This window comes from Nilaparvata lugens, chromosome 3, assembly GCF_014356525.2.
Source record: "Nilaparvata lugens isolate BPH chromosome 3, ASM1435652v1, whole genome shotgun sequence".
Taxonomy (NCBI): Eukaryota; Metazoa; Arthropoda; class Insecta; order Hemiptera; family Delphacidae; genus Nilaparvata; species Nilaparvata lugens.
The window spans coordinates 74637383-74649682 of record NC_052506.1 but is presented as its reverse complement, the minus strand read 5'-3'; the positions used below and the strand labels follow the sequence as shown (position 1 = coordinate 74649682).

Below are 12300 nucleotides of genomic sequence, written 5' to 3'. Positions count from 1 at the left end.
ATTTGAAGTGAGACTAGTTTGTCTATGTGTATTTACGTGTGTATCTATTAGTATTCAAGTGTTTGGCGAATTCCATAACTTTTAATTTCTAAAAGAATGTGTATATCAACTGAACACATGATGAGTATGTGTTTTTTTTTTAATTTGATGTCTTTAAAGTATCTGTATTGATGAAATATTTTCAATTTGTCAACTGTTCTCTTTAGTGTTTTAATTTATTCTCTCATTGTTCAACCTTTCAATTATAAAATTTTCAAATACGTTTTCTGGGATTGATAATTTATCTTTACTTCTGCTTTAATATTGGTTTAGCATAGGGTGACCAAACGTCCCGGGAAACCGGGATTGTCCCGGTTTTTCATGAAAAAATACGGTGTCCAGAAAAATTGTTTCGGGACGCACAAAAGTCCCGGTAATTGGTTTTTAGTTTTACAAAAATTCTAAAATAATTTAAAAAATATTTCGCATGATGAGAAGTTGACAAGTGGCACTTTATGGTTCTTGTATATGGGATATTCAAGCAAGTGGAGCAAGTCATTTTCAGCATTGTCAGTTTTTGATTGAATGATACTGAAAAGAGCGGCAAGCCATAGGAAAATCTTGAGAATACAGTTGCTTTTTTAACAAGAAGCACATTGAAATTGACGATTCTATTCTATCTGATCAGTTCGGAATAATAAAAAATTCAATGAAGAAAATTTTTAAAATAAAAGAAAGCACTATTGTGATGTCATGAAAAATGTGTGAGTTTTATAAAATATTGTGAGATTGTGACAGTCCTCGCCAGCACTCTAGGCTACAAATTTCACTATAATTGTTTGAAATACCAGCCCACAAAGTAAACATAGAAAAAATATTTTCTCTCATGAATTTACAATGGACTGATGGGAGAAACAGAATGAAAGTGGAGTCCCTTGAATCAATCCTGCTCATCCTGTACAATTACAAAAGGACTGTGTACAATTATACAAGATACAACTATGTTTTGAAGGACAAAGACATGAACAAGAAGGCTGGAAGCAGAACAAAATGCTCGTTTCTTCAAGATAAATTCACCCCGTCTACAAGCAGTGTGTAGTTGTAATTAAAAAGAAAAGCATAAAATTTGGGTTTTTTAGTTGCATTAGGCCTACATATTATTAAAAATTACTGGGTACCTAATTCTTGTTATTTTTCCTGGGTGCATAGGGGGTGGGGGGATACATTTTAGGAGGCCCGGTTTTTTCTGGGATTGATTTGGTCACTCTAGTTTAGCAACTAGTTCAACCCAAAAGTCTTTGTGTGGTCTTGGAGATTTTTCTCAAATTTTTAGTTTCAGTAGCTCATAATTTTCAAACAAAAGTGAAAAGATGGAAATAACATTATCATTACGGTATATCTTGACTTCTGCTCTAATTGGTTTAGCGACACTACTTTAACCCCAAAGTCTCTGTGTATCCTAGGATATCATTTTCAAATTTTTAGATATAGCTCATAATTTTTAATCAAAAGTAAAACTATGAAAAAACATTACTTTTTAAAGAAAACTTCATCACTTTCTAAAGTTTACTAGAAAGAAGAAAACACATTAATTCATCACACCATCGGTTAATAGAAATTCTTTCTCTCATACCTCTAAGTTAAGAATTCTACTTGGACAAGTGAACTAATATTCCAAAACTTAGCCTACTGTTAAATCTCAACAGGATTTAAAAGCTTGACAAATCGATGGCGGCTGGCGGGAAATTTTTTTATCTCAGCGTACTATTTTGAAGCTTTTTACACCAATAATGAAATCTATGATTATATTATACTCACACTATGATTATATTATATTCTCTATACTTAAAATCATTCATACATGTAAAACTAAAAAGATAAATAAAATTGAAAAAAATTAAAAACCAATGTTTTTAAATCCGACTTGAAAGGAGAAAATAAATTTTCTGCTCGCCTTTGAATCTTTTCATGTACCGTATTGAACTTATAAATAAAATATATTCTGTCACCAATTTCATTATTATCATAATATGTCTTACACTGAATACCGTATTTATAATAACACATCTCAACAATTCCAAAAACTTCTATAAATCATTAATATGTGTAGCTGATGATCTAGAATGTACATTGTACATATACATGCGCCAAACGTCTTCAGTCTAAGACACATTATGATAATAATAAAATTAATGACAGAATATATTTATAAATTCAATAAAAGTTGGATGAAGAGATTAAAAGACGGGCAGAAATATCAAAAAATTTAATAAAATTTTAAATTCACGTTTACAAATGGCTCTCAAGAGTTGAAACTTGTCGTTTATTGAAATAAAGATGTTTTAAAGGGTAGCCTACTGAGATTGCTATTTCATTAATTAATACCGTAAACTTTGATAATTAGCCATATCCAAAAAAGAAATCTCCACCCTCTACACAGTATCCGATGCCCACATTCTGACGTATTCCGTGCTCGGAATATTGCACAGTGGGCATCTCAAGTCCCGTGGATTATGTTGTCTATTTAGATTAGCACATCGAGTGCACATGCAGATGTGACCGCATGGAATCGCCGCATGGGTTGACTCGAGGTCCAAACAGATGGTGCAGCGGCCGAAATTGTGCCGGTTGTTCATTCCTTGCCCACGCTGTTGAAGACGAGATCGGCCACGAGCACCTCTTGGCTGCTGGCCACGACGACCCCGCGATTGGCCACGGCCGCGAGGTCTTCGTTGCACCAACCTTTCTGGGACTGGCTCGGCAACAGCTGGGACGGCAGCAGCTTCTTCCACAACCACCACCTCTTCCTCGTCCTCCTCCTCATCGACGTCTAGAGTTATCCACTCATCTCTGATGTCAACCTCCAGTTCTTCCGCGAATAATCCCTCGTTTGCTTGTAGAGAGTGGTTGAAAACATCAAACAATGAGTCAGTCTGATGTGAGACTCTTTTTAAAAAGTCAATCAAACTTATTTGTCGTCGAACGAGTAAGTTCATTGAGTCAGCGATTCCGGCCGTAGTTAAACGACCCATCCTCCCGCGATTACGGTTATTCAGGTCGAGGATGTTGTCATTTCTGAGCTGCTTGAAATAGAATTCCTGCTCGATTCGCTGGAGACCTCCTAGAAATTAAATAAATTTATTATTTTTTACACTATTGAATGGTTTCAAGTTTGTATAATTACACATTAAAATCGTTATTTATCTTTCTGCTGCGGATTATGTCCTCTTGAGTGATATACTCCTGCCAAGAACAGAAGAGCCTTTGGCAAGATGGCTGCCAGCGCTGATCAATCAGTGCAGCCAGCAGTCGAAATGAAAATTGTTCTACTCTCACAAACAAAATATTATCAAATATATTTAATAAAATGTATGATATATTCTAAAATGAAATATATTTGTAGTATAAATACAAATACATATTGGCAGTTGCAATGTGTGCTCTGTTGATTCAGCCTCCCGGAATCATAGATCTGGTGCAATATCGGTAGGTTGGCAGAAGTGCTTTTAGACTAGAAATTTTAGATCTGTGCATGCGTACTTATCCCTCCGCCATTTTGCCAAAGGCTCTTCTGTTCTTGGCAGGAGTAGCCTATACTAATAAATTTGAATAATGCTATATATCAGTAGTATTGGATACTTCCGCTACTCATTGACATATTTAATAATGTCATGTATTTTTTACTTCTTTATAATATATTTGAATCATACTGGATAAAAAATATTTCATACAATCTTATCAAAGCACAACCCTAGACAGACAACAGGGGTGACGCGTCACCCCAGGCAGGTAACTTATATTTTATGTTGTCATTTTTGTTACATTTGTGTCTGCAGACCTGGGATTTTTTGTATTCTTCTAGTGGACTGTGAACCTGCTTCACATGTTATTATAATGCTGTAAGTGTTTTGGAAGTGTGCGAAAAAAATAGCTTAGGGTGACGCGTCAACCCTGTTGTCTGTAGTGTAGCCTATTATAGCTTTTTTCTTACGCGCCTTGATCGAATACCAAGCTTTTCTCCGAATTTGGTTGATATAAACCATCCTGATTTCTGTGCTTAAATTATGCAAGAAATACTCCAACATAATTAGAAAACTAGAGATGAGGTCTCTATGACTCTTATGAGGACTATAATGAACTAATATATGAGAGTATGATTTTTCAGTAAGCTCATCTGGAGATTATGAACCTGAATTCATCCTGTTACCTATTTGAATCCAGTTTCATATCTATAGATTTGAATCTATCATATCTATTCTTACCAATATCATGTTTAATACAATCTTATTCATCATTTCCATTGTATTCCAAGTTTTTTAAATGTTGTTTAAAATTTCAAAAATTCAAATTATTGGTATTTTTATCCATCTCAATCCACTTGCATTTTTTTGGGTAAGATTATTCCAAATTTGTGTAACTTAAATGGCTCTTTGAAAATTATATAATGATTTGCTTTCATGAATTCAATGCATATTATCACAATCAATTGGGGGAAAATAGGTATTTCATGAGGTACCTAATGTAGGAAGTTTCAAGTTTGGTGACTCATTGGGATTTGATTTTTTGCTTGAATTTTCCATTGACCAAATTCGATGGAAATTACACAAATGGCACTGAGAATATAAAACTTGAACTATCTAACATGGAAAAACTGTAAAATCGATCAATCTAGTACAAGTTTTATGCATTTTAATTTGGGGTGGTGCGTTACCCCATGTTGTCTGAATGCGTTGCTAGATTCATGTTGTCTGTCTAGGGTTAAAATTGAGAAATCGTTGAGAATCAATTCAATAAAATAGTCGTACAACAACAGTTCTCAAATACAATTTCACTTACCAATGAATTCGAAGATATTCAAGTGTGGTCCAAGAGCCGCCAACAACTTCGCATGGAAGCTTTCCACACAGTTGTTGGTTCTGTTGGGCAGCCGAAAAACACTCAGCCGTTGAGCTCCCACTCTCAATAGCCAATATCTCCTCACATAAGCAAAGACACGCGCTAGTGCTTCGTTGAGCAGGTTCTCCTCTCTGGCGAAACGTTTTACAGCTGCCAGTCCATCAGCAATTGAAAATGGCGGAACCTCATTGCTGTGGATACTACCAGCTTCAGCAGGCAAATGTGGTATCGCCATTATGAGTTTTATAACTCGCTTTAGAGCGGGGTCCTCACGAGTCGCTTGCACGAGACCGTAGCTCACAACTGCTCTCCATATTGACTGGAACATTTACAAAATTATGTGTTGAATTAGGCCTATGTGAATTGACATCATATCAGACTTATTAGATTATAATGATACAGTAATTTTTATTTGACTCAAAATTTTCAAATAAATAAATTATTTATGACTGTTATGGAACACTTCACACACCAAGGTAATTAGATTATACTATGATTATACAGCAGTCTCTATAGTTCATTTGAACGAGATATTATATCATATTTTGAATATTATGCCAAATTAATCAAATTATTGAAAAACCAAGGATGGAATAATGATGAATGATCAAAACTTCAATGTTTAAAATTACAACAACTAATAATATCGTGTTGTTTATCCATTCTTTTTCCATTATTAGCCTAATTATTTGAATTGATTTTAGGAAGCACTTTTGTAATGTAGAAGAAATCTTTTCAGCTACATTTTGTAGTGACGATTGTTTATTGTGTTTGGTCATCAGACTGGTCGACAGAATAGTCTCTTGTACCAGTTTCTGATATAGTCTGTCTATAAGCAAAGAATAGGCTACATTCTGGCAAGATGGAGAAATTACTCCAGCTCGGTTAATATTGGCCCAAAAATCATAAATTTGGTCTCAAATTGTAAGAAACATTCTGATCAACCACTAAGGTGGTTGGAGGAGATGATAGGAGAGGAGGTGTAGAGTGAGTGGGTGTTTGTTTTAGTAGGGCGGTTATTTTGAATTGTGCTAATCATTTTGTGGAGTCTTATGAAAGTTATTGAAAAACTTACCTGACAATAATGGAACCAACATCCATGGTGTTGAGTTCCTGGCGATGGCCACACTTGACTGATGGCGTTCATCAGGCCCCTCTCGAAGTCAGTCATTATGTGTTGAATCTCCCAGGTAATGATATTTTCCTTCAAATAACTCAATATTCTCGTGTAGTGTTCCTCTGTTTTGGAATGCATAAGAAAAAACGCAACTGGGAATACCTGTAAAAGAGCAATTAATTATGGTAAGTTACGAGTAAACAAATAACTTGTATGATTACGGTACCACATAATTTTGAACATTTCAATAGAAAAAAATGGGATTTGAATACTCTATTATTTTTAACGTTATCCAACATTCAATTCCAAATATTAATTTCTATCCATTATTTCAAGTAGCTTACTCACCACATTCCTGAATAAAATATGAACAGAGAACAGTTGCCGCAATCTCTCTGGTTGTTTGGGCACCACTTTGAAAGTCGCATCCATGAAGATGTGACAAGCTTCTCCCGGATGCTGCCGCATTATTTGAATTGTTCGTCTACTGCCGAAGCCCATGGCAATCGCACATCCCTCCTCGATGAATTCCTCTTCGAGGAGGAACTCTTCAACCCCATCTCTAGTTTTTGCGAGGAGTCCTCGTCCAACTAGCCGCTCCCTTGTCTCCTCCAATGAGTGCGGGGTCCCTGTGGGCTCCACGATCTTCTTGGCCCGCCCCATCGACCTTTGGGCATTTTCTTTTGATAGGTTGCTGGCTGCTTCAGGATGTCTGTAAATAAAGGTGATGGAATATCATTAGCAATTTTCACGCTTAGTTTGTTCATAAGTCAGCAATAATATAATTTGAATTTATTAATCAAATTTAAATTCATAATCATATGAGCAATCAAATATAATTAAAATAAATGTTAAGAGTTATCCACGAACTAATCATATTTATGAGCTGTTGCATTGAAATGCTGCGTTTACCTGGTGTTTATATTATAAAAGTTACATTCTTCTATTGATAAATTGGCAAGCAAATTTTTAATTCACGAATATTAATTCAATAGTTAGGCCTCGGACACGATACGAGCGGCGAGCGGTGAGCGGCATGTTAGGCTAGTTGCACACACATCATATGTTGCGCAGAGACACATAATATGTTTGCCAATCTTCAATCAATCTGGTAAAATTTATAGGGACGACAAAAAACCAGCCTTGTGTGTGTAACTAGCCTAACATGCCGCTCACCGCTCGCCGCTCGTATCGTGTCTGAGGCCTAAATTTTCAAAACAGAGCACACCTGTTCATTATGAACATTCCACAGGATGATGGAAATGAATAATTCATTATATACTTAATTATATAATAATTAATTTCATTTATCTATAAATAGAATTATAATTGATTCTGATTATCCTGTGAAATGTCCATTAAAAGGCAGTAGAGTAGGCTATCATCAGACATAACTTTCCACAGATTAGGCTAATTCAAGAAATTATCCTATCAACTGACAAAATGTAACCAATTCAAATGTACATTAATATTATTAGATACTTTGAAAAGAGGAAAAACACATATAAACTTACATTCTAATTTGGGAAATATTTCGGTGGCTGTGCCACCTTCCTCGGTCCCAGGCAAAGTTTGGGGAATTCGCTCTCAAACTCGCCCCAAACTCTGCCTGGGACCGAGGAAGGTGGCACAGCCACCGAAGTATTATGTGTGTTTTTATTATACACTTTTTATCTAGTTACTCTGGCGAAGAATCTCTAACACGCCATATATTTTTTATTATATCTCGGCTCATAGACCACATAGAGAGTTCTGGCTTCTACTAGTTGATTGGTACCATCGGACGCTTCAATTTGAGCAACGTTTTCATTGGATTCGGTGTTAATTAGTTTTTTAATTAAATAAATAAAATTTGAAGTGAGACAATTTGTATGTCTTTATTTACGTGTGTATTTATAAGTGAATCAGGTGTATAAAAGCGAATTCCATCACTTTTAATTTTCAAAAGTATGTGTTTATCAGCTTTACACTTGATAAGTATATAATTTTAATTTTCTGCCTTTCAATTCCAAAGTCTCTGTGTTCTCTAGGACTCGCTTCTGGGTAATTTTGTTAAAAATTTAGAACTCGGTCGTAATTTTCAATGAAAAGTGAAAAGATAATAATAACAGTAATTTAAAAAATATATAAACACTTTTTTTAATGCACTAAGAAGAAGAAAATAACTTTCTTGATCACACTATTGGTTAAAAGGAATTCTTTCTCTTATACCTCTGATTAAAGTATTCAAATACAACTCAAACGAAAAAAGTGTGGCTCAAAACTAGATTTTTAAAAGTATTTCTTGAGCAAATATTTCAACTTTATAAAGCTTAATTTGTCTTGAGCCACACTTTTTTAGTTTGAGTTGTATTTGAATACTTTATTCAGAGGTATAAGAGAAAGAATTCCTTCTAGCCAATAGTGTGATCGAGAAAGTTATTCTCTTCTTCTTAGTGCATTTAAAAAATTGATTATATATTTTTTTAATTACTGTTATTTCTCTATTTAAAATGTTTTTTTTTCTATTTAATTGTATTTAACATATTGTATTTTAACAAATATCTCAAAGTGACTTTCTGTGATGTGCTTAATATAATAGGTGAGTATCACTTTCAGTCAAACTCAAGTTTCAAGTTTCTAAAAAGATGCTGTATTAAAAGAGTGAGAAATGAACGATGATGAATACAGAACTCGTGCATTACTGGAATATGACATCTTGGTAGCAAAACCCAGTCAACTCTACATCTAGAACGTTTGAACCAAGCAGAAAAACTTTAAGTAATTTACCTAATTGCTTCCTCCTCGAATATTTCGGAGACTCTCGTTCTTTCTGAAGTAGCCCTCTCCTTCAATCGTGACAAAAATTGGTTTTTTGCTGCCCTCAGTTCGTCTGGCTGGTGGTTGTGTAGCGGGCTTGTTTCGGTTGGGATTATTGGCTCATCTATGCCAAGGCGCATCCTCGCTCTCGCTTTGCAGCCTTTTTTTTTTGCGGACGCACGCCAAGTATCTTTGAAGGACAAAGAAAATAGAATTCGTAGTGATGCAATTTATCGAATAGAAATTCTAGGGGTCTAGACAAAGTTTACGTTGATCGCGTGGATAATTTGACAAGATGCATTTATCATGCATCTTAAACGCCCATTTCAACATATATATTTGATTAAATTATAGGTTGAGCATAGAGGCAACTATTTTTAGTCACTATCAAACACTTCTAAGGTGGTTAATCTAAAAAATGCTATGAATATAAATAACTTAATTTCATCACTTAGAGTTGAAATGAGGAATGTCTCGGGTTTGTGTAAACCTCAAAAACATACAAAGATTGCAGACCCCAATCTGTTATTTGATATTGTTAAAAAAATTGAGATCGTCAATTCTTGAAAACATGAGCTTTTGGGGTAGCCACTTCATAAAATGCACCGACAAACTTCATGAGTGGTCAGAAACTTATAATAGCCTAATATTATAATAGTTATAGTCAGTGCTTGATTTGTAAAAAAAGATGTGAGGGAGCGGTGGCTCACCGTAGGGTGTCCGGGAAAACCCCCAGGGAAGGGGGGTCCGGGGGCCCTCCGCCCCACCCCCGGAAAATTTTTGAAAATAATATATGAATTGGAGCGTTTTTAGCAAATCTGCGCAATGTTATGTAGCTGTTTTTTATAGAACTAATAATACTATTTTGAAGAATGTATAAAAATCACAAAAATTTTCTGGACCAGGCATAATTTTTACCATTTCAACAACACTGTATAATCTACATAGGCCTAAATTTTCCTCAAGTTTTAAAACATCCGGTATAAGAATAACAACATTATTCAGAATAAAATTTCATTATGTTGGAATAACAACTCTTTACTTTTATTAAACATGCAATATATTTTGAAAATCAGTGCAATGGTGACGCATTTGACAATGGCAAAGACCTCGCGCGCTGACGCCGCTCATAAGAATCCAGCCGAGGCCTACGACGGTATTTTATGCATTAGCGTCCACCTATAATTCTGAATAAACTTCTACCAATTTAATTTTCTAATTAAATACAAAGTTATTGAACATTTTAGAATTAGTGACTGACAAAAATAACATTAAAAATAAAAACCGAGCATGAAAAATCATTGTTTCTAAAAATAATTTCTTGGGGAAAAAGGTACAGGAGCATCGCTCCTATGCGCTCCCCCTCAAATTAAGCCCTGGTTATAGTAAACATGAGTCCTGAAAGAATTGAAGAAACTCTTCTAATATTAAAATTCCTCTTCATAATAAATCTTTATATGTTTCGTCCTACTCAACAAATGTGATAAATCTTTGAATCTATGACAGAATTGAATTAAAAGAGGTCTCTTTTAGAGAGTGTGTAAGCTGATCACCCTATAGCTGACTTATTGACTAGAAAAATAAAAAATTACCTTGCCCCATCCTTCACCCAGGACGAATGGTAGAAGTACCCATTACCATCCCCGTAAATGAAGCTCCCCTCCCTGATTCCCGGGAGTCTCTCTGACGGCCTAAGTAGGCCATCAGCAACCATGGCTTCACCCACTTCCTCTTCTCCCAACTCGGCCATTCCTTTAAAAAAACGAAAACATTGGCATTTATTTAAGCACAACTACAAAAAACATACCTATATGTTGATTATTATAATAATCAAAATCATCTATATCATTGAAGTGTAAATTGTTATACTAGAGTAGGCTATTTCATTTTATTGTATTATAAAAATAATTAGGCTTATCATAATAGGCCTTCAGAGTGGGTGAAAAGTGGGTGGCTCAGATATTTCTTACACAAAAGAAATTTGAAGATAGATATAGTCTGTCCAAGCAAAGAAGACCCTCTGACAAGATGAGAAAATGAGTCCAGCTCGGTCAGAATTGATTAAAAAATTATTGATCTGGTCTCAATTGTAGGAAACGTTCTGATCTACAATTTGATACCAAATCAATTGTTTTTGAACCAATATTGACCGAGATGGAGTCATTTCATCATCTTGCCAGAGGGGTTTCTTTGCTTGGACAGTATATAACAGAAGGGATCGTGCTGAAATTGAAAGTTAAACTCAATTTTGACATTAAAAATTTGGTATTAGCCTATCAAATTACATTACTGTTCCTTACCTTATTCCTCTGTATGAAAAAATTGAGCCGTTTTCAAATTCACACACTGTTTACTTCATTATAATAAATTATTAATTGATACGGTAACTAATAAGTTTTTCCGGAATTCTTGTCATAAATAAGATTCCATTTTGCAAACAATTGACAAGCAACACACACACACACACACACACACACACACACACACACACACACACACACACACACACACACACACACACAGACACAATCTTATTGTAATAATCATTATTTGAAATTGATTTGTCTCCAATTTCCATATTCAATAGATCAGAATATCTCATACAAAGTGAAATAATTTTGATGCACAGTGGCGTAAATTCATCCCCTATAACCTAATGGCTATAATTATATAATAATAATTTACATATAAAATCAATATTATTATTGAGAGTATAACACAATTTCTATTCCTGCAATCATTGAAGGAGAGTATTATTATTTCTTCCCTTGAATTCCTGGGCAATGTGTTTAAAATGTAAGTAAGTATCAAGATTCTGGAAGCATTCCCCATTTTATTCAATTCACTGTTCTTTTTCAGTATCATTTTTTTTAATGATTAAGGAGAAATTACGGGGGCAGACGCGGGCCAGGGGCCCGGAAATGTTTTTGCGGGGGGTTGGTCGAGGAGCGTTAGATATACTATACTATATAGTTGAGGAGAGTTCAAAGAAGTAAGATCATAATAAATCAACTTATTTGTAAGTTATTTGAAATCCATTAGTGTGACAAAATTCTTTAGAATTTAACAAAATAATGTCAGATTTTTAATTTCCCCGCATTAGAGATCTACTACATGAGATAATAAACTTGAAAAATCAGGAATTTGACATTACGGTATGCAGTATTATTTTATCACTGTAGACTTCGCAACCTAGTACTGTACAATATGATTAGAAATATATAATTATATTATAATAATAAATAATATATAGAAATATAATATAATTGTTTTTCACTCACCTTGAATGCAGAAAATGAAGATATAAGTGTTCGGTGTTGAAAAAGAATGTTGAACAAATAATTAAAGTACTATTGGAGAATCGATAGCGCACTGTGACTAATCTGTGTAATATTCTGAACCGTAGACCATGAACGTGAAACATGGAATGAACCGTAACTTCTGGTGCATTCAAAACTATACCCTTCCATCTCCCCCCACCCTTGCTTCAAGAATTGTTCTATACCTAT

The 12300-nt window shown here is 34.6% G+C and overlaps 1 protein-coding gene across 4 annotated transcripts in view; it reads right to left on the bottom strand.

Moving 5' to 3' along the window:
* Positions 1-2084: 2084 nt before the first annotated feature.
* LOC111064172 overlaps positions 2085-12300 on the bottom strand; it is a 17111-nt gene continuing 6895 nt past the window's right edge. Inside the window, exons 1-8 of one of the 4 annotated variants that reach the window (XM_039424544.1) lie at positions 12073-12275; positions 10384-10543; positions 8762-8981; positions 6341-6704; positions 5951-6154; positions 4816-5194; positions 2902-3100; positions 2475-2780 (exon numbers count right to left, since the gene is read on the bottom strand). In XM_039424544.1, coding sequence (XP_039280478.1) covers positions 2612-2780; positions 2902-3100; positions 4816-5194; positions 5951-6154; positions 6341-6704; positions 8762-8981; positions 10384-10393 — 1545 coding nt within the window. In that variant the 5' untranslated portion in view covers positions 10394-10543; positions 12073-12275 and the 3' untranslated portion in view covers positions 2475-2611. Of the gene's footprint in view, positions 3101-4815; positions 5195-5950; positions 6155-6340; positions 6705-6904; positions 7026-8761; positions 8982-10383; positions 10544-12072; positions 12276-12300 lie in introns of those variants that run through there. The other 3 variants (XM_039424541.1, XM_039424542.1, XM_039424543.1) reach the window with 3 other exon arrangements.